This window comes from Lissotriton vulgaris, chromosome 6, assembly GCF_964263255.1.
Source record: "Lissotriton vulgaris chromosome 6, aLisVul1.2, whole genome shotgun sequence".
NCBI classification, from domain to species: domain Eukaryota; kingdom Metazoa; phylum Chordata; class Amphibia; order Caudata; family Salamandridae; genus Lissotriton; species Lissotriton vulgaris.
Genome location: NC_141694.1, coordinates 1,219,908,429 through 1,219,931,665, shown reverse-complemented (window position 1 = coordinate 1,219,931,665; position 23,237 = coordinate 1,219,908,429). Strand labels below are relative to the sequence as shown.

The 23,237-nt window shown below is 46.9% G+C and overlaps 1 protein-coding gene across 1 annotated transcript in view; it reads right to left on the bottom strand.

Annotated features, from left to right (window-relative positions):
• NUP43 (nucleoporin 43) overlaps positions 1 to 23,237 on the bottom strand; it is a 173,610-nt gene that overhangs the window by 50,482 nt on the left and 99,891 nt on the right. Inside the window, exons 5-6 of the mRNA XM_086927313.1 lie at positions 16,435 to 16,570; positions 3,472 to 3,623 (exon numbers count right to left, since the gene is read on the bottom strand). Of these exons, the coding sequence (XP_086783439.1) occupies positions 3,472 to 3,623; positions 16,435 to 16,570 (288 nt within the window). The remainder of the gene's footprint in view (positions 1 to 3,471; positions 3,624 to 16,434; positions 16,571 to 23,237) is intronic.

The window sequence follows — 23,237 nt, the reverse complement described above, 5'->3', positions numbered from 1 at the left end:
AGGATCGGCTGACATCTGATGTTGTCAATTAAATAATCGATGCCTAGCTCAATATGGCAACCGTATATTGGAGCACTTTGAGGAAGTCCCAGTATGTATTTTAAAAAACCAATTTGGACCTTTTGTAGTTCGTCTGCGGAAGCGTAGCCCCAGACGCCTGCGCCATAGGTTGCTACGCTGTGACATTTTGCGTGATATATTTTAAGCAACTCAGATGGTGCAGGTTTACCCAATTTCCTTGAAAAGGAGACAAGAGCTGAAGTTGCTCTCTGATAGAGCAACTTTTTGCTTGCCACTGCTTGTTTCCACGAAAACTGATCGTCCATTAGAATGCCTAAATAAGGATATTCCCTAGCACGTTCCAGTCTAACTTGTTCTATGAAAACAGGTTTGGGATTCTTTACCTTGGGACCAGTGTGCATGACAAAGGTTTTGCTTTTGTTGACTTTTAACCCCAGAGTGAGCATGAACTGACAATATTTGTCCAGTTGTTTTTGCAGCTGGATTAGCGTCCTTGCTAGTATAACGGAGTCATCCGCGTAAAGTAAAGCGGGAATGGGGCGATGGTTGATGGATGGGAGGTCCTGGCTCCTTGCTAACATGGCCGATTCCAGCCCGTTAGTATAAAGATTAAACAAGAAAGGGGCCAGGACGCAACCCTGTCTGACTCCTTTAGTTGCTGAGAATGAAGGCGATAATTCGCCACCAATCCCGTATCTAACACACGCTGTAGCGTCGGAGTAAAGCTCACGAAGGAATTTAATAAGAGGGGGATCAACCCCCAATTCGCTAAGAATGGACCACAGCCTAGAGTGTATCTCGCAGTCAAAAGCTGCGCTGAGGTCGACATATACTAGGTACAAATTGCCTGCTTTTGCCCCAAAATACTTGCCTATTAAAAGGGTTAAATTCAATGCCTGTTCAACAGTGCCAAGTCCCTCCTGGAATCCATATTGAAGATCGGTCAGGACGTTGTTCTCCGACGCCCAATCCTGGAGACGTTCCAGGATCAGTCGTCCCGCGACTTTTCCCAGGGAGTCCAGGAGGGAGATGGGCCTGTAACAGGCTGGGTTGTTACGTTCCCCCTTTTTGAAAATAGGGAGCAGGATGGAAGAGGACCAGGAGTCTATTAGGCCAACTTTAGAGACTGCCGCCATCACCTGGGCGACGATGGGGGACCACAGTTCTATGTTATTTACGAAGATATCGAGAGGGACTCCGTCAGGACCTGGAGCCTTACCAGTTTTGGAGGACGTTAGGGCGTATATGACCTCACTCAAACTGAAATGAAGTTCGATGGGGTATACTTGCACCTTGGTGGAATCATTTATTGGCTTAACCAGTGTTGTGGTATCAGCAGTGAATCCGCCAAAAATCTTACAGAAATGGGTCACCCACTCTTCAGCCGTCACGGCCACATCTAAGTGCTGGGGTGTATTTGCATCGGCCAAAAAGGGTGATTTTGACTGTGCGCCAAAACAGGGAGCTGTCTTTGCTTAGGCAGCTCTCGTGTAGTTGGGCCCATAAGTTTTTCTTTAATTCCTTTTTACAATTCTGTTGGGCCGTTTTGTACTCCTTTCTGAGTTTGGCTATCTCAGCTGTGTCTCTATTTGGGTTGTGTAGCGCCTTTTTTAAGGCGGCCTTTTTTTAAGGCGGATCACGCTTTGCGACAGGTTGAATTAAACCATTGGGAGATTCCTGGTTACCAGGTTTATGATGACGGAGTAATTCAGCCCGCATAACTTTTAAAATCTCCTGAAAGCTGGATAAAATCAGCTTGGGTGGAGACTCCTCTGCCAAACAGTTACTTATCCAGGGAAGGGCCTTGGATAAGACATTGCCAGTGATTACTACAGGATCAATTTTGGACCATTTCACGGAAAAGACTTCGACTTTGTCCATGGCGAAGGATTGCTGGGTTAGTAAACTAGTCCTAGTAGGATGGAAATCATCGATGTCGATTGACAAAGTGATACTATTTGGGAAATGGTCACTGTGTTAAACTGTTGGAGTTTACCCTTTAGAATTTGAGAGCATAGGATGTAATCAATGGTGCTTGACAAGCCCCTACCATGAAATGTGGGTCTAAATTCAACTGGAGGATCCACAAGATCATTAGCATATACCAATTCCAAGGAGAAAAGACTATTATTCAGCGTATTGCCTAGATGTGTATGCGTGAAATGAGTCAGAGGACAGTCATTTTCATCTAGAAGCCCACAAATGCCTTTCTTATGGTTGATGCACAGAGGAACATTGAAATCCCCCCCCCCCCCCCAAATCACATAACAAACAAGTGATGATTGCTTATTACGTTGTTCATTTATAAGCGAGGAGATTTCGATTACAGCCTTAACACATTCTGCGGGGAGGAGATTGTTATAAAAATTAATAAAAAGATGTAACATACGTTTGTTAAATACAACCATTATAATTTGAAAATTCGTAGTGGTATGTAGAACGGTTATTTTCCTTGGTGACCGGTTATTTGATATATATACACTGCTAGACCTCCCTTAGATCTGCCATGTGTGGTAATACTAGCTGGGGTATGGAATGTTTTGTAGCCCTGAATGTGTATTGGCACTATGGCCCAGGTTTCCTGTAAACAGACTATTTGGTGGGTGTTCACTATATCCAACCATGATTTAAGATTTAACTTTTAACGGAGACCCGCTACGTTCCAATATAGTGCAGAAAGCGTCTGGATAGAGGAAGTTGGATTACTGGTATTCAGCAAGATGTCAATTGATGAAGTTCCTGGACAAGGGGAGGTATAAGGTGCAATATGATCATCATTCTTAACTAGGGTAGTTTGTGCTACTGTGGATGGTGAAGTAGGTACTTCCGCTGAAGCAAGAGTACCGTCCATGGGAAATAAGGTCGAGGAGCTGTAGGATAATTTCGATGATTTGGACCCGGGGGTGGGGGTGTCTATGCTTGTTGTTTTAAAGCCATGACACTGCCACTCGTACTTCCTTTTTATTCTCATGTATACTAGCCTTGTGTCTGAACCAGCATCAGAACATTCTATCTGCCTCAGTACCCCAATATTTCACCATGACCTACGTTTTTCAGCCAATTTTCCATTCTATTCGGTACATTTTCCTAAACAGTCCTGGGTCCAGCCTACAGCAATGCTCAAGTTCTCAATATTCCCTCTGCAGTCCCTTGTACATTGCAGTGCTGGTGACCAAGTTATAGGCTGCAATATTACGATTCTACTGAGCAACTAAGTCAAAGCCACCCTAGTGGGGACACTACGCCACTATGAATACACAGTGACAATCATTCAAGGATGTGGGTTGGAAGGAAGGACTGGTCTGTGGAAAGTCACCTAAACCCCATAAATGGAAATGAAGCATTGACAGCCTAGCCTGAAAGAATCTAACACTGCAACTTGAAAGATTAACATTTAGCAGAAAGATTATTATTTTTTTTTTAACAAACAACCACATAAAAAGTACTTACTTTCAGCTTCATGAGCTTTGAGCAGAGATAGTGGCATAGCAGCTTGCCTTAAATCCCAAACACTTAGCATACCATCCTGACCACCAGTGGTTACAATGTGTTGTTGATTTGGGTGCCTGTCAATACAATGGAGTGGAACTCTCTCGCCAGACCTGTTTAGGACAAATTGTAAAAGGCGAATTGAGACATAGTTTAAGTGATTTCATCAAAATATTACTCAATCAAAAGCCAATTAACAACACATTTTCTTGAACAACAATCCTGCGTGAGCAATATGCACAGTGAAAGGCTAATCAAGTATATACTGAGTGACAAAGAAAAGGAAGGCGGAACCAGCAGGTTGAGGGAAGACATGGTCCTTTGAATCGCCAGTGTGGGCTTCCTTTTCAGGATCTCTGCTGCTTAGTAGGTGACAGCACCTTGCCCCATATGCTAAGGGATTAAGTAAGAACTAGCTACTTTGAACTTCCCCAGAATATGAAATCGTGACTGGATGTCAGTGGAAAAAAATAAAAAGCAGGCTAAGCTACTGCATCCACCAGTTTCTATTTGTACCTCTGACCAGTCCTTTAGGATGAGGAGAACTAGATGAGGACTGCTGGGAGCAGATTGAATAGTACTGAAGTGCAGCAGAAAAACAGGTGGCTGCGGGAAGCTTACACCTGGTGGCACAAGTTTGTAGATTAATGAAGTGGCGGCAGCCATGGAGTGTGATAAGGATAATGTTACTTACCCAGTAAGCATCTGTTCTTGGCATGTCATGTAGAGCCAAAAAGCCTTAGGTATTTGCAATGCGCCATTGATTTGCTGCCTGAGCAGCTATGCACTTGCCAGAGGCATCAATTAGTTTGGACTCGTTATCTGGTGGAAAAGCATCCCCCGATGTTTGAGAATTTGCTCGCATACGAGTATTTGCTACCATTAGGGAATCTAAAGGCAATTGTCCTTTGATAAATATGGGGTCTGTAGGAGAGGCCTGATATGTTTTGTCCACTCTAGGAGTTAAGATGCAGGCTCTGACTGGGTCTTTAAAAAATGTGTCAGCATATCGCGTCATGCCTTTAAGCATTGGAATAATTGTGATTACCTGTGTGTGGATGCTAGTGTCTCAAACCAGAAATCTTCTTCTAGTGATTCTTTGTGGCGCTCTACACCATTGTAATTTGCCGCCCTGGCAATGAATTCATGGTGTGATGCATTGCCGTCTGGAGGAGATGGTTTGGACGGGTACAAGTCTGGATCAGTGTCACCTGGGGGATCCACTGTGCAATCTGTCCATGGATCAATTGGAATATTTATCCTCCCTATCATCTGCATCATCATCGTTCTGATGAGATTGAAGAGAATCTTGAGGTGTAATCTGCAAAGGATTCTCAGGTGGTGACGGAGGTGCTGGAGGTTGGGGAAATGGAAAATGAAAAGGACTTGCAGCCACAGTTTTTTTCTTCAAGAGGATTATGTATGAAATGTACTCTTTTTGAAGCTTGTGGTTCGGAGTTGGTTTAATGTGAATATGACCAGTGTCATGGTTAATATGCAGTCTCTTTTGCTACGGTTCGGGTGTTAATGGAATAATGTTCAATTTTGGATCCGAAGGGGTCGCAGTTTGGCCGCCGGGACCGGTGTGAATGAGACCATACATGCCAACATTTCAGAAGAGAAAAGTGGGAGATTAAAAAAAAAAAAAAAACACAAAAAAAAAAAAGAAACGGGAGAATGGGACTTTGAATCAGGTTACTGGCATGTATGGGCTTTGGAAGTGTGCTGCTGCAGGATTTGACATTTGAAATGCAAATGCACTTTTTCCTTTACCTTTCAGAAGCATGGAGCACGATGGCAGGCAGAGAGAGGGTGATGCAAGTGTTGTGCACTGGCCTGGCAGGTTGCTGGCAGTGCTTGCCCCCCACCTCCTCCTCCCCCCCCCCTTCCTCCCCCTCCTTCCTCCCCTACCCCTGTGCGGCAGCCCGGGCCCCGCCCCAGAACTTCACAGGTCTTTAAAAGACCATTACCTTGATAATGACGCTTTGTTTGTTTTTCACCCATTCTAGAGCCCCTGCATCGCCACTGACTATTGCTGTAAGAATTAACATGTTACACAATAAATACCAAGCCCCGTCAGCTGAAACCCCCGAGAAATCGGGTTTTGGCTGGCAGGAATCGGGAGGCGGGAGACTAGCCTTGAAATCAGTAGTCTCATGCCTGAATCGGGAGGGTTGGCATGTCTGTGAGACGACTGCACTGCGATGCCTGCCGCCTGTGGTACGGCGCAGCTCACTGGCGCCAGCGGCCTGAGCGGATCAGAGAGGAAGGCGGGCAGTGATCGGGACCGGCTGTGCGTCCAAGACTTCCCCTCATATCTGGGGAGAGGCTCAACGCTCTTTGCAGAAGCATTGTCCAGAGCGGTGAGGCAAGTCGGGAGCTGAGAGGCGCCCGCCATTTTGCTGATTGCGCTGGTGATCCTGCGTGCGGCGCTGCCAGAGATTGAGGGCCTTCTCTAAACCCCTGGGCGGCTTGAGCAGTGATCGTTGGCCCCCGCGACCCGGGGTGAAGATTGTCTGAGCTACCTTCCCCTGTGATGAAGAGACAGGAAGACTGAGCGCCGGCGGCGACCGGCTGCCATCTATGGGTCGGCAGCCACCTGATCGGACCCTGCACCTCTCCGCGAGGCTCCGGTAAGAACGGGACCCCAGGAGGCCGGCGGGGGTGCTAGATTGAGCAGTTAGCAGCTGTCCGTCCTAAAGGCCCCCGACATCGCTTAGTGGTAATTGCCCCTCCCCCCCAGGAGTAAAGTAGGAGTGAAGGAGTGTGCCTGGACTGAGGGCTGACAAAAGGGTGGAGCGCCAGCTGCCTTACCTCCCGCATTTGTTAAAGCGCTGAACAGCGAGTCCCTGGCCTGAGTAGATACAAGTGAGGGACTCCCCCCGACCCCCCCCCTCCTCTCCTAATATCGAATTCCTGCACTACTGGGCTCTCTTCTCCTAGTAATCTCTATCACCCCATTTGTCAGCATCGAGAGAGACATGGGGGTTCCTATTGAACTGGCTGCTGATGACTTGCTTGAGCGTAGGCTAGTCTACATCCCCTGATTGATCCAGAGCTGGCTGACTAGCCCCTGGACCATAAAGGCCACGTATCAGAACCAAAGGTTGAATTTTGACGCTCTCCGGCTGCTGCCTCTGAACCTGCGCGGCCGGTGGGGCCGCCACTCGTACTCTCTTGCCCCTAGATCACTGGACAACCACATACCTAATCCTGCCTGAGCCCACTTCGCTAGCGGCGAAGACGTGAAAAGGCTGAGTCACAGAGACCTATATCGTTGGTGCGGCCCCCACTTGACACGCTTCTAGACGACAGTGGACCGTGGTCATTTGGGCCTCAGCAATACAGGAGAGACAGTAGGACGCAGGGGGATCCTGGTGCGCTTTGCTACTGGGGTGCTGTTGATACCCATTGATAACGGTCCAGAGACAACATGGCAGGTTAAAGGAAGTAATAAGGCGACACTGAAGGGCAATTAACCAAGCATCCACGCCGGCGCCTCCAGCTGAGTGCGAGTGGGACATCAAGCGACGCAACCTTGCCCGGAGCCGTTTGGTGACATAGCCGCTGCACGCGCCAAAAAAAGACAACACAGTAAAAGACATGCTGGTGAAGCATACTGAATCGAGTGGCCTTGCAAACGGTGCTTATAGCGCGGAGCGCCCTGTAGAGGAGACTGATGGTGCGGACGGGCCTGAAACAGTACCTGCAGGCAACAGATCTACCAATACACTGCCAAACAATGCACAGCTAAGTCTACTGGAATTAGAGGAACTTCTACAGGCACTGGCGGAGGAGACGGGCGGTAGGACACTCGAAGCAGATAGGGCTCCCAGTTAAGCTCCATTAGGCCCTCCACAGTACTGAAGAGATTGCTGGGTGTCTGTGGAAGCTTACTACTTATACAGTTTCACTAATTACACATAACGATCATGAAACCTAAAAAACTTTCAAAGATTTATACTGCTAAGCAACAGTCTTTCTTCATATGATATAGGAGGCGTGATTGTGGGCTTCTGGGGTTCAGAGAACCAACCAGGTGTTGAACCACCAGGCTCATGCCCTGATGTTCCAGCCATGTCCAAAGGTGAAGGGTCTCTTGACAAAGGGTTCACAAACCAACCCCACCTGTTTTGTTGCAGTACCACATGGCGGTGGTGTTGTCTGAACACCTGCACTGGCTTCCGCTTGAGAGAGGGAAGAAATGCCTTCACTGCCGAGCAACAAGTTGATGTGAAGCCCAGACTCCGACTGAGACCAGACTCCTCTGATCTCTGCTGCCCCTTCCCAAGAGCGATGCATTGGTCACCACCGCGAGTTCTGGCTGGGGAAGGAAGAGTTTGCTAACCACCACTGCATTGTGGTGTAGATCCCTCCGAGATCTGGACATAGTCGGAAAGATTCCCCTGATGTTCCGCCCACTGGTACTTCAGGTCCCACTGCATAGCCCACATAGGTCATAATCAACCAGCAGGATGCAGAAGGCAATGAGGTCCAACAGCCTCAGGGTCAATATCACCGAAATCTGGGATAGATACTGAAATATCGGTATCATAGCCAGAATATCCCAGACTCGCTGCTTGGGACGATAGGCCCAAAACTGCAATGTGTCCAGAACAGCTCTGATGAAGGAGCGACAGAGGGAGTCGGGTGTAACTTCGGCACGTGGATAGTGAACCCCAGCAACTGCAGGAGGTCCGCTGTAGTCTGGAGGTGGGAGATGACTGCATGGGGCGAGCCCGCCTTCAACAGCCAGTCGCCGAGATAGGGGAAGAATAGAACCCCTGATCTGCGCAGAGGAGCTACAACCACCGCCATCACTTTCGTCAACACCCGAGGGGCACTGGTAAGGCCGAAGGGGAGTACAGTGAATTGAAAATGCTTGTGGCCTACCGTGAACCGCAGGTAACGACTGTGGGCTGGCAGGACGGGGATGTAAAAATATGTGTCCTGCAAGTCTAATGCCACCTTCCAGTCTCCAGGGTCGAGAGCAGAGAGGACCTGAGCCAAGGTTAGCATTTTGAGCTGCTCCTTCCGGGGGAAGCAGTTGAGGACACTGAGGACACAGGCCTTTGCCCTTCTTGTGCACCAGAAAGTAGCGGGAATAGCAACCACAACCTACTTTTAGCACAGAAACCCTCTCGATAGCTCCCTTAGCAAGAGAGCGGAGACTTCCTGGCATAGAAGTGCCAAATGATCCTCCGACATGCATCAAAAGACGGAGGCATGGAGCGAGGAGTAGTCTTTAAGGGGAAGGAGTGTTGCCCCTTGGGACTATCTACAAAACCCACCTGTCTGGGGGTGGGGGGGGGGAGGGAGGCTGGGGGGAGTTTGGCACACCTGATTCCCAACCATTCGCTGGGTCCCACGTACATGGATGTGGTGGGGTGCTCCTTCCGCAGCTAAGAAAGGCAGACTGTGTCGAAGGGCTACCGGCGTGGCAATCGTTCTACCCAGAGAGTCGGTGGCATCCAGTCCACAGTGGATTGTGAGTGTTGCTACGTCTCTCCCATCACCACAGCCTAAGAGAGAACGGCCTGGGCCTCCACCGGCACTGAAGCAGCACTTGCGCAACCGTATTCTAGACTGTATGGTTATAGCAGCCCAAGAGGTATGTGGAATTCACGGACCGCAGCGCTAAGCTGGAGGAAGAGTACATGCACTTCCGAAGATGATCCAGCTTCTTGGATTCCCTATCTAGGGGTGCGGAAGGGAATGCGCCTGTGGAAGAAGAGGCTTGGACCACCAAGCTCTCGGGGGAAGGGTGTTGGGTGAGGTAAATGGGATAGCCCAGAGACAGGCGGTGGCAGCGGGCAATCATCCGTTTCACAGGATCCCCTTTGCTGGGCTTGGACCAAGCGCCCCGAAGGAATTCTGTGAGGGCTTCATTGAAGGGCAAGAGGGGTTCAGAGGAAGTTGCCGTCGGCTGAAGCACCTCTGTCAGGAGGTTAGTTCCGACTGCCACCTCCAGGCCCTAAGCCTCAGCTGCCCTGCGCACCACCACTGGATAGGACGCTCCCTCCTCCATAGCCATAGTAGGGGGAGAAAGCATGCCAAGGTCTGGGGAGGTATCCAGACCACTATCTTCACCCAATTCCTCTCTCCTGTCCGGTTCTTTTAGCTGGTCTGTTAAATGGTCCAGCGACCCCTCCCTGTCCTCATCACCACCTTCTGGGCGATTAGGAACATATGGTATGAACAAGGGAACAAAAAGTACCCTCTGGCGTTGGATTCTACGTTGGCCGACATCGATCTAGTTCTGTGTCCATCTCAGGGGTGATGATGGGAACAGCGACGGCTGGTGGCAGGGCGGGGTGCATAGTCGCCGGGAAAGGTCAACCGGCATTGATACGGATCCAGGCCTGGATCCATGGGGACCCTGCGGCGCCAGGGCCGACGGCATCAAGGAGCAGGACCCCCAACCAGCTCCGCAGGGCCAGAAGGCGTACCAGCGGAGTCGGGATGCCAAAAATCACAGTAAAGGGCCTCTTAGAATGTACGAAGCTGGGCAGGGGACGCTCCAGCTCCCGGAAATGTGGGGTGGCGCAGAGCCGTCCCTAAATCAGGCGCCGGAGACGGAGCCTTTGAGCAACAACGCTTCAGGTTCCACGTCGTGTCAGCCAACCGACAGGTAGAAGGTGAAGAGCAACGGTGCTTCTTCGCCTTCTTCTTGTGCTTCGACTTACCCGAAGATTGCGAAGACTTGGACGAGGTGTGGTGGCTCCGCCACCGGTCTGGAGACCTTCCTCTCGAACGATGTTTGGCTGACTGCTGGGCCTCTAAAAACTTTCAGGGACGCTCCAGCAAAGACTTCGACTTCATGGCCCAACAGTCAGAGCACGACTTCGGGTTGTGGTTGGGCTCCAGGGACCAGAGGCACACAAGATGCGGATCCGTCAAGGACATCAGCTTGTGACAGGAGTCACAAAGCTTGAATCGGGTCCAACGCGTCGTGGTCGCGTGCCAGGCACCAGAGGCACACGAGGTGCGGATCTGTGACAGACATCAGCTTGTGACAGGAGTTCCAAGGCTTCATTCCAGTCCAGCCGACATCACGCACCAGGAGTCGAAGACTCCAAAAAAGAGGTTGACAAAAGTTGAAAAAAGTTTAGTCAAAAAATGACTAAGGGGCAAGCTCTCTCCTGATCTGCGCTTGGCTGGTGCGGAAAAAGAAAGAACTGACGTCAGCATGTAGGGGCGGTGTCTAAGTAGGCACTGCAACATCATCCCGACGACCACTACGACGGATGCGGAGTCAACAGACACCATCTACCGACGCGCAGGGATATTGCTGAAGAAAAATTCTCCGGATGCAGTCTGACGCCTGGGGGTAATTCTAAGGTAAGGAATCTAAAACCAATAGTCTTTTAGATACAATTAACACTAACTTATATGTAGCCCTTCCAGGTCTCCTCTGTTTTCTCCTAGCAAGGATATGGTGATCCAGAGATTCGTTATAAGGCATACGCTAGTCACAGTCCGGTTGCATTGAAGAGTGAAGAATGCAAAGTTGACAAGACACCGAATTTGTGCTGGACCACACTGAAAATTATGGTAAACTGAAGCCGAAATTGGAGAGAACAGAAACAGCACTGACAGTAATACATACAAGGAATGTTCCAGTGCAGTGGTGGGTGTAAGCTACAGCTGGGTGTGAGGTTAATGGGAGTCATTGCAAATACAGATGTGAAGTACAGAATATTTCTAGAATTACCCAGAAGATGTCTAAGCTAGAGGGTGAAGTTCAATCCTAGAGAAATTCAAAAATGGCTGTTTTAGGATTAATAGATTTTAAAACAGAAGACAAAGCCATCACAGTACAGCAGACCGGTTCTTAACCTAGATGAAGACCCAAGCACTTCAAAAGAGAATGTGGCACTGCCTTCCTCTCGTTACTCTGGTCACGGAGCATAAAACTGATTTCTAATTCTAGCAGGCAACAAACACAGTGAAATACAATATACTTCCTGACTGTCTCAGATGACTGAATTTCTCAGGGAGTTTTAGTCAAGACCGGTGTACTAAGCTTTGAGCGCAGAAAACTGCATGCATGGAAGTCAATTACACATCTGAATGCACAATTTAAACGTTTAGAATAGAGTACGCTTTCTCAAAGTTACATGGCGCTAGACATACATTTTGCTCAACTGGCCCAGGTGTAATCATGCAATAGCATACAATACAATTGGCAAAGATATAGTCTAAGGGTGAACAAATCACTTATTAGCCACAGGTATATAAAATATAGAAAAAATAGGCAACCATTGGTGCAGTGTGGAAAATCTGACCCTTGCCCTGACGAAGTTGCCGTAAGTTCCCCCAGGCAATCAATCAGGTCTGCTTTTAAATGAGCAGACACACAGTACAGAATAAAGTAACATAGCCAGTGTTGTTGAGCTCGGTTTTAGACTAGGAATGGCGGTGTTTCGGTACAGATCCCGCCAGTCCTTAAAGGGTTGATATCGCCTTATACCCAGATAATTTATCTGGTACACTGGCAGCACATGACACCACACTTAGCACTTTGTCTTTTTTCTTTGCTTCACTATCACAATTTATGTTCTGGTTAGGCGGTTGCTGACTAGGAGAACCTGAGGACGCAGGTGAGTACCAGTCTGCAGACTCCCATGGTGTTACCTTTCCTCACCTTTTTTCATACTGGGTCTTTCCACACCAGAGGGTGGAACAGACAATGGGAGAGAGAATTCACAGACACAACTGATTTTAATAAACTGGTGATCCAGGTCCCTCTTGAACAGACGGTATAAGGATTACTGTTTGTTATGTTAATAACAACTTCCAAAGCGCACGGACACCCATAAGCTGTATGAGAGCAGAGTGGGTCATAAAATGGGCGATTTTCTTGATTTTACGAAGTAGATGGAAGCTGGAAGAGATCACTGCTCCCACTTGACCTCTAAGTGAAAGATCTGCATTAATGATGATCCCGAGACTTTTCACCGAGGGAGAGGGCAAGGGAGGAGGCCCTAGTTCTATCGGCCAGTAGTGCGAGCCCCAACTGGTCTCGCTTTTCCCAGGAAGCACCAATTCCGTCTTACCTAGGTTAAGTTTCAAGTGGTTCAGGTCCATCCATCGCTGGATGTGAAGCATGGTGGCCTGAAACTCAGTGACAGAGTCCGGGGAGTCCAGTAGAAATATTAGCTGCAGATCGTCGGCATAATTAAAAATGGTGACCTTTCGTTTTTTTAAAGAGTGTAACAAGGGCCTAAGGTATAGGTTGAACAAGAGCGGGGACAGGGAAGAGCCTTGAGGGCCTCGCAAGTGGAGATGAGCTTGGGGGCAGTGAAATTCCAGAGCCTGACTGCCAGAGTACGTTCAGCAAGAAAGGATTTGACCCAGTTAAGTGCCGGACCTTGCAGGCCTGCCTATTCGACACGGTGCAGTGAGATGGTATGGTCGACCGTGTCTAACGCAGTCGACAGGTCCAGAAGCACTAGGGCCTGATGGATACCCCTATCTGCGTTTGATCTAATGGTGTCCAGGGCTGCCAGAATCACAGTCTCGGTAGAATGCTCCAGGTAGCCTGAGGATTCCATGAAGTTGGAAAGACACCTAGCCACATATGCTTCCAATATTTTAGCCCCAAAAGAGAGGAGAGATATAGGGCGGTAGTTAGAGAGATTGGTAGGATCAGCCCCTGGTTTTTTGATAAGGGGAACCACTGTTGCGTTTTTAAAGGCGCAAGGGACAATGCCCAGCGTGAGTGACTAGTTAAGGAGGGGGAGTACACTATGGAGGTATGACCAAGAAGATGTCTTTTAGGACGTGGGGTGGACAGCAGTCGTTGGGTGATCCAGATTAGACCTGGGTCATTAGTTCTGCTAGTATACCAGGATCGATAGGAGGAAAGAGCTCTAATGTGGAGGAGTTGCTAGGCATGTCTTCCAGGGAGTCCAAGCTGGCACTATTAAGTGTGCTGTTTTTAATAGTAGCTATTTTGTCCAGAAAGAAATCATTTAAGGAGTTACAGAGCTCTTGGGTAGGTGCTTGGGCAGGTGCTGTTCTATCGTCATTACACAAGTCATTCACTACCCTAAATATTTCCTTCGATTTATTGGGAGCATTTAGTATTCTCCTAGAGAAATAAGCCGCTTTGGTGTCCAATATGGCTTTTTTTATATTTGTGAGCAACCGTGTATTGATCCTTGCCTTCTGTGAAGTAGCCAAGTCTCCATTTCCTCTCAAATTGGCGTAACTCAAGTTTTTGTTTTTTGAGATCGTAGGAGAACCATTTGTGAGCGTCTGAGTGGCGGGCACGAGAGAATTTAGTGAGCGGGACATGTTCATTGCATGCTGACAATAGTCATCCAGAGAGCTTCTCTTCCATAGAGTTTACGTTATGGCTGAGGGTGGGTAATGAGTTGGCAAGGGTGTTAATAAAGTTCTGATTATTTAAAGATTTCCACTTCCTGGTCATACCACCAACCGGGATGGTGGTCTTTGACTGGCCACAAATAATGATCGAGAACTGTATCAGGTGGTGGTCTGACCAGATGCAAGGGGTGGTTAATGGAGTAGAAAGGGAGACATTATGGGACCATATTTGGTCCAAAATGTGTCCCTTTTCTTGGGTGGGAGTACGTACATGCTGGGATAGATTCAGATTGGAGAGGAGCTCAGAAAGTGCTATGGCATGGGGCCCGCCCGCGGCATCGTTGAAGCAATAGTTCAGATCTTCGACAAGTAGAACTTTGGCAAAGTTTACGAATAGGGCGGCCATTTGCTCACTTAGAGAGATCGGGAAGGTGGACATTGCCTGAGGGGGTCAGTAGATAAGTACTAACACTAAGGACCCAGTATCTGTGTCCAGTTTTACAACTAAATTCTCGACCTCCGGAAGGACCAAGGAGGTCAGGGTGGTAAATTTATAGCCCTTCTGGATTATAGCAGCGACACCGCCCCCCCGTCTTCCCGAAAGGCCGGTTGACCGACAGTATGCAAGTCAGAAGGGAGAGCTGCAAGAATATCAGGCAGAGAGTCATGGGTTAGCCACGTTTCGGTAATGAGGAGAACGTCAAGTCTATCAGTGGTAAGGAGCAAGAAAATGTCCAGTTGATGCTTTACCAGGGAACGGGCATTCAGGTAAAGAAAGCGGAGGGTGGTGTCACTTGGCAATGAGGTTTTTGCGCTAGAAGGGTGAAGGGGTTCAGGTGTGGGAGGGGGAACAGACCATGCCTGGGAATGAAGAATGCAGTTAGCCACTAAGCGACTATGCGTTGCGGAGTCCAGAGAGGGGCAGGTATGAGTTAGTGATCTGAGCTCCGCGGAAGAATAGGTGGTAAATTGGTCATAGTGTGTGGCCCGGGCGGGCGCGGACTTGCCTTTGACACGCCTTCAGCGCTGCGCGCGTCCGCTGTGCTCCCGCGATAAGCCCAACATAATGAAACTAGCCCCGCCTCAAACTCCTCCTCCTTGCGGCTGATTGGCTGAGGCCTCGGGAAAGGAGAGCAGGCAAGGGGAGTGCCGACTAAGCGGTGAGTATTTAGCGAAGTTTTCTAAAAATCTGAATTCTATACACAGATTTTAAAACCGCTCAGAATGAGTGACTATTTATTAAGATCAGCGATAGCAGTCAAACGCGCAGCAACATTTAAACAATTGCCCGCTTCCCGCCCTGCAGCCGCTTATGAAACCTAGCCCGCCTCAAACTCCTCCTCCTTGCGGCCGTCACACAAAGTTGGGTGACTGGCAGGAAGGGCTACTGAGCGATTTATTCACCCTCTGAACTGGTCCAATTTTGTTGTGCAATTGTGTGAGTGGGGGGCGACCTGTTCAGTACCCCCGTCAGCTCCTTATTGTATGTGAAAGATATAGTCTAAGACAGACTAAATTGTCCAGCTCAGCAGGATGGATGTAGACATTTGCTACACAAAATATTTTATTTATTTTGGATATGGTTTATAAAAAGGATAGAAAAAATACTACTTAAATTCTGGTGGTTTTCTAATCAGCTAGCACTGTCTTAGTCAAACATCCTAGTCCAGCACATCAAAAGGTTTAGAATTGACAAAAGGAAGCAAATCCAATGTTTCCATTCAGAAGACAATTATGGCTATGAGAAAGATCAAAAGAGGCCCTATGTTTGAGAATTGGAAGGTGGGGAGGGCCTGAAGAGTATCTTGAGAAGAGAGTGGATGGATCACACGAGGAAGCAGAGAATGGAGGAGACAGTCAAGCAGACTTCAAAGAGGGAAAGATTTATTTTTTAACATGGTTACAGTTCAGAATGGAAAATAGAGCAAACAATATTTGATCTAGTCCACAAGATGTACAAGAGAGACAGACTGATATCCATTTTCTGGAAAGCCTGCATTAAACTGTAAACCTACTTGAAAGAGATTCCAAGTGCATTACAAAGCATACTTCGGTAACTAAAGAAACCAGACCCAAAATCGATTCTCCAAGGGATCTGAGACATAGAACTAAAGTTCAGGCACATTTTTATAGAGCACAGATGACATACTAACAAATGGATGGACATCATCAAACTTATTCACCAATCTAACATGATAGCACAGGTTCTAGGTGTCCTGGATTTGGAGTGGATGACACATTAACTCAATAACACATAAGAAATCAATTGCCACATATTTATCGATAACGTAGTTGGGGAGAAACACTAGGCTTGAATGTGCCAAAGACTAAGGATCTAAGGAGGAGCTCTAATAAGAACAGAATCCTACAAGAAAGAAATATAACCCAGATATCTCAGGGACTCTATTGATGTTATAATGTTGAAAACTTGACTCATAAGGGCATAGATGAAATAAGTTACGGTATTTTAATGTACTAAAATATTTTTTCCCCTTAAATCCAGACTAGTCACTTACGACTACAGTACACATTTCACAAAATATCAAATTTCGGAACTTAAACCCAGATTTCTGGAATCTAGATACTTACACTGAAAATATTTGAGATGGCTCTGTACCCTGCTGCCGAAAGTCCCAGAGTTTTAGTTGACCAATCGAATTTACTGTTAAAATCTCAGTAGTGCGAAGAAATGTCACTGCATGGAGGGTGCTACTGTCTGCGTGGTCTGTTATAAACAAAAAGTGATAGGAAAATAAATGAAAACGTGCAAGTTGTGAGCAATAATGATAACAGCTACACTTCTGATGCACACAATACTTCCTTAAGAATGGTTAGGCCCCTTGAAATACTTGCAACAGTACAACTGGTATTTAAGATGAATATCTGACTACAACATAGCCAGTCATAACAAAGCATTAACTAGGAGTATTTCAGGAAGTATACATTCTAGACAAGGAGTGTGAGAGTAAACTGATAGAATGTTGACAATAAGCAAAAGAGGGAGAGGGACCACAAAATCACCTGTGGCCACAGGAATTAGACAGTGGGAGTGGCAGTCTAATACCACAGAGATATTACCATAGCAGTTTTTGATACTTAAAAACTGCCTTTTTTCCCCCACACAAAAATCTGCTCTTATTCAGATGACTTTCAAATTTAAAAGTACATACAACCAAGTGGTTAAAAGCTTAGTTTCATTTATGGAGAACCAGATAAATGATTTTTCCTAAGCCTAAGACCTCTCTTTTTAAGAAACTCTAAACAGAAGGTACATATCTATTGTAAACTTCATTGTGAATAGAAACAAAAGCTACAGTCAACGCTATCGCTCAGAGCTGTATTCCTATTTTAAATTCTATGACCAAACACCTATTAATGACTTGACATTTTAACTAGAGTTCCATAATTCATTATATGTAGGCTGTCCGGTTTTAGGTTTAAACCTATATTAACTGATAAAACCCCACCGGAAGGGAAATAGCCCTCACTAGTGTAAACATATAAACACTGAAAAAACCTGTGCACAACCACAATCTAAATGCCATTCAAAGAAGGGAAAAGGAGGGAAAGAGTCATATTTATTCTTTCCTTAAGGGGACAATACAATGTAACTTTGTTATACAAGGTAGCAATAAGAAAGATTTGATACATCAGCCCCTTTTTGTAGTGAGTCAGTAGTGATAGTATGTGAATTGCCAAACACCCCAAGCTTTAAACATTCAATGCAAGGTATAGTGACAGGTATATGTGAAAAGAGTGCAGTCACAAAGCATCTGGGATACTGGTGAAAACAGGTCACCAGACCTTTAGAATACATGTCACTTGGAATGTAAAAAGTTCTCGCGTTGTGTGATGACGTGTCAAAATTGATACTTGAGCTAAAGTGCTACCCTGTAAGAGATCTTTGCCACTTGTTAGATGGTATGCTGAAAGTATCTTTACAATCTTCAGAGTTAATGAAGAATGGTATTGACTTTTTAGTCCGTTCTGGTGCACAGTTTTGTTATGCTCCAAGAAGAACTGCCGAGCCCTCGAGAGAACCTGGCGCAGAGACCCAACACCGGACAACATGACTGCCCTCAAGCTCGCCACCCGAAAACACCACCAACTCATCCACGCCACCAAGATAACCGCATTCAAGGAACGACTGGACAACAACGCACACAACAGCAAGGAACTCTCCAACATCGTCAAAGAGCTCTCCAACCCCAACGCCGGAAACGACATCACCCCTTCGCAAGACCTCTACAACTCCCTCGCCTCCAACTTCCACAACAAGATCGGACAAACACAACAGCTTCAGCACTCAACCGACGCACGCCACGACCGAACCACCGCCCCCCACCACCACCCTCCGCGCCTGGACCCCGATCAGCACCGAAGACACCGTCCGCACAATGAACTCCATCCACTCCGGATCTCCTACCGACCCCTGCCCTCACCACGTCTTCAACAAGGCCGACGCTGTCATCGCACCCCACCTGCGGGACATCATCAACACCTCCTTCGACACCGCTACCTTCCCGGAGAGCTGGAAGCACGCCGAACTCAGCGCTCTACTAAAGAAGCCATCAGCCGACCCCACCGACCTCAAGAACTACCGCCCCATCTCGCTGCTCCAGTTTCCTGCAAAAGTCATCGAGAAGACCGTCAACAAGCAGCTGGCCGCCTTCCTCGAGACGAACGGACCCCTCGACCTCTCGCAGTCTGGCTTCCGGGCCAACCACAGCACCGAGACCGACCTGATCGCAGCCACCGATGACATCCGAGCTCAAACCAAACCAACAGACCACGCACGCAACCTGAGCTTCATCCTGGACTCCACCCTCTCCATGACCAGACAAGTCAACGCCGTCTCCTCGTCGTGCTTCAACATCCTGCGCATGCTACGAAAGATCTTCCGGTGGATCCCCACCGAGACCAGGAAGACGGTCACCCAGGCCCTCGTCACCAGCCGCCTGGACTACGGCAACTCCCTCTACGCCGGAACCACCGCCAAACTCCAGAAAAGACTTCAGCGGATCCAGAACGCCTCAGCACGACTCATCCTGGACATCCCCCGTCGCAGCCACATCTCCGGACCTCTGAGAGACCTGCACTGGCTCCTGGTCACCAAGAGAATCACCTTCCGACTCCTCACTCACGCACACAAAGCCCTACACAACCAAGGCCCAGGATACCTCAACAGCCGCCTCAACTTCTACGCTCCCAAACGCCAGCTTCGATCGACCGGCCACGCCCTCGCCACCGTCCCCCGCATCCGAAGAGCCACCACAGGGGGACGGTCCTTCTCCTACCTCGCCGCCAAGACATGGAACTCCCTCCCGACCCACCTCCGCCTGACCCAGGACCACCTCGCCTTCAGGAAGCAACTCAAGACCTGGCTGTTCGAGCAGTAGCGGACCCCCCTCCCCTAGCACCATGAGACCCCCTGGGTGAGTAGTGCGCTATATAAATGCTTTGATTGATTGATTGATGCAAGGGAACTAAAACACTAATATTTCTCATTTTGTGCGACATCAAAGAAAGAGTCATCCCAGCTGTGTCACTTAGCTGGTGGCTCTCAGTCCTTGAGGCCATGAATGCTAGATTATCCATGTGGTAACCGTTTGCAGAACATTTGCTGAATGATGATACTAAAGGCAAGATATGTGAGGATCTTTGGTCACATATTGATAGTGATTTGAAAAAAGGACACTACTGCATTTTTAGATTTTTACAGGAAAGCATGACTGCTGTAGTGGACATAATACAAAACAACTAGAGTCTGAAAACACCCTTGTCCACCAAGTGTCCAGCATAATTGGTGCAGATGTGAAACATCTCCTTGAGAGTAGGCTGGTTGACACTTTTATGACTTTGGCACTGCAACATATTCCATGTTAGTGTGCTCGCCACTTGGTAAGCAAAGAAATGTTGAGGAGCAATTCAGGAACTTTTATTTTACAATGTATGACAAATAGCACTTCACCAACCATGGCATTTGAAGTAAATAAAGCCTCACTGTGGTACTCTGCACAAGTTATAGATCCCTTCCATAAAGAGAAATTTTCTCCAGAGTTTTAAAAGTGCTGCCTAATTTGTGACCGCTTCAATAACTCGGAGGTTATATGCCCCTAGTTCAACGCATATGTTGCAGAACCTGTTGCAGAGAATCACAATCTTCAGGTGCACTAGTATTGGCATGGAAAGCTATGTCAGTGGCCAGAGTTAGCAAATTGCATACTGGATATTTTGGTGTTGCCAGTCTCCAGTGGCAATGTTGAGAGAGCCTTTTCCACAGATAAAAGTTTACATGTGAAGGAAAGAGCGAGCAAGCATGACCAAAGATTCACTGAAGAAGCATTGTATGGTGTACTATGATAAGTTTGATTTGAAAAATTATTTGGACCTCATTTACACTGTACATACACTGTCTATATACTGCGTACCATCAGTGCAGAAAACAAGCAATAATAAAAAGTTCCGTAAGCACTAGAAAAACACTGTTTTTAATGGCGCGAAAATGTGTAACCACTGATATCCACTATTTTTTATGGTATTGAAATTACTTGAAAACACTGGAAAAGAAAACACTAGAATTGACTAAAAATAGAAACTGAAAACAGGGAAGCCTAATTATATGTACAGCGCTCTGAAACTCATATGAGTTAGGGCAGAACTTTATCATTGGCAATTTACTTTATTTGGACAATCACGTCCCTTAAAGTACAAACAAGTTAAAAAAATATACACAAGTCAAGAACTTTATAAAAGAGCCATGAATAAAATTTAAGAGAATACAGCTAGAGGTTGCAACTGCTATGCTGCTGGCACTCCAAATTTCTAGAGAACTTATGGGGACAGCACGAAATCTGGTATGGAGTGAAGCAGATCATATAACCTAATACAAGTTGTGCGATTCATGTGCAAGGATTAATATTTCTGTCCCAACGTTACTTTGATGTTTAGGATTATGTGCTAAAGCAATATCAATTTCAGAGTATGGAACAACAAGATCATGGTTCATAAAAGTATACCTGGTCCTGCAGAACTAGGATTAGAAGTACTCCGCATGCAACTATGAGAGCATAACATTATTTGATACATAACCTTCTACTGCTACTTTTCAACATCACATGTAGGATCCATCAAGAGTTTAACACAACTGAAAATAGTGTTTTCTACAGTACACATGGAAAACATTTTCATTTTGCTTCACAACGGCAGTAACACTGCAGGCACACACATATAAATATTCTGCAAATGGTCGAAGGCTACTAAGGAAACAATGAAAAAAACAGTTGGAATTTAAATCTTTCAATAGCCAGAGTGAAATCATGTGTACATTTGAAGATTATTTGTCTGGTGCAGTCAAACTGCACCGGATATCTTAATGGATACTGTGGTGTTTATGACAACATGTATAATTGATGTTTCCCCCGCTTTTAAACTCAGTGCACATATCTTGCAAAATAGCCTTTAATGAGCATGAACAGCGGTATTTAAATTGACCCTGAAAAAGGACTAGGAGAACTGTAACCAAGACCATGTAGGTCGAAAGACATCTGCATTTTCCTTCGAGTGTTGGATTATTACATTCTGATAGCATTCTGGCTTTCAGAGGGAGGACTAATACTTTAGTGCCATTGGGTTGGAGACTGCGTGTGTGAGAGGTTGTATGGGTGACAGAGTGGATGTGTGATTGACAGTGAGTGACTCAGTGTGTAAGTGGCCGTATGGGTGAGTAACTGGATGCATGTGTGAGTGAGTGTTTGAGTGGGTGTTTAAGTAAGTTGGTGTGTGAGTGGCTATATTGGAGAGAGAGAAAGTGTGTGAGTGGTTGCATGGGTGAGTGAGCAAGTGAGTGCTTGTATGGATGTGTGAATGAGTATGTAAGGGGTTGTATGGATGGGTATGTAAGTGGATAAGTGGGTGAGGGAGTGCTTGTATAGGTGATTGGTTGTGTGAATAGCTGTGTGAGTGGTTGTGTGGGTCTGTGAAAGGTTCTGGGGATGATGTCATCATTGACTATGAGGAGTGATGTAATATTAAAGGTCATAAGCAGTGCATCACAGGGGCATATGTTATAGTAAATGTAAATGTTTTGTATTTTTATAGCGCACAGCTACCCGGACCGGGTCTCCCGGCGCTTGTACTCAAACCGCTAAGGAACCCTTCCTGGCTTTTCCCTGTGAAATGTCCACTCCTGGGCATCCCCAAGGTGAAGCCAGGCATCCCAGCGCTGTTGGGGCCGTTGTAGAGATTAAGCAAGCTATTGCCCAGAGTTGCAGCGTGGGACCCATGATTAGAATAGGCACAGAGGCGAGAAATCAGGTCCGAGGAATTTAGAGCGCAAGACCCGGCCAAGACCAGCCGAGGCAGGAATTGAACCCTGGTCCCGGGCCAGACCTCTGCATCAGGGTCTGCCGCTCTAACCATTGAGCCACACTTCTCCACAGTTGGCTTAGGTAACTAGAACTGCTGAATTTCTATGATTTTGTTCAAGTGAAATCTGAGCCTAACTACAACGCCCCTATAATCTTTATTTTTTTGTGTGAATTTCTTACGTTTTTAAATGTAATTCTCTAACTATGGGCGATTGTCTGAGTGGCAGTCTTAGTGGGTGTGTAAGTGAGTGGGTCTGTGAGTGGGTACATGAGTCGGAGACTCGTGCACGAGTCTGTGAAGGAGTGCACGAGTCTGTGAAGGAGTGCACGAGTCTGTGAAGGAGTGCACGAGTCTCTTGAGTGAGTCGGTGAATGTGTGTCTGAGTGTATGTGAGCACGCAAGTTAAAGTGGGTCTGAGAGTCTGAGTGGGTAGGTGAGTGAGTCTCCGTGGGTCTGTGAGTGGGTGCTCTCGATTTTGCACTCTTGCCTTTTCTGCTCATTTATATACCCTCTAATTTGCCTTTCCTGCTCTTATTCCTACCTTCGGTTTTGCTCTTTCTGCAGGATTTTCTGCCATTTCCTTTGCCTTTTCTTCTAGTTTTACTTCCCTCTATTTTTCCCTCTTTTTTTTTTTAAACCTTTTTTCGGAGACTCAGCTGAAGCCGAATTCCAGGATGGCAATGAACACTTCCTAGTTGAAGTATTGGCAGCCAATCAGATCCCAGCATGAGATCGGGAGGGTACGCTGAGCCTTCACGTCCCTAGATATACAAATTTGTCGTTTCTTTAATATCTTCCAAACTACGGAATGGAATTACACCAAATTACAAAAGGATTCTTTCTGGATCAAGAGCTACCTTTCTGCCAAATGTGGTGTAATTCAATCCAGCGGTTTGGAATGTAGTCATGTCTAACATCTCTATGGAAATTAACATCGAAAAAATACTTTTGTTGACACCCTTTTTCTTCAGCCCCCGATTAATAGATCACCGCAATGATTCTAGTTGTGCATGTAAAGTTTG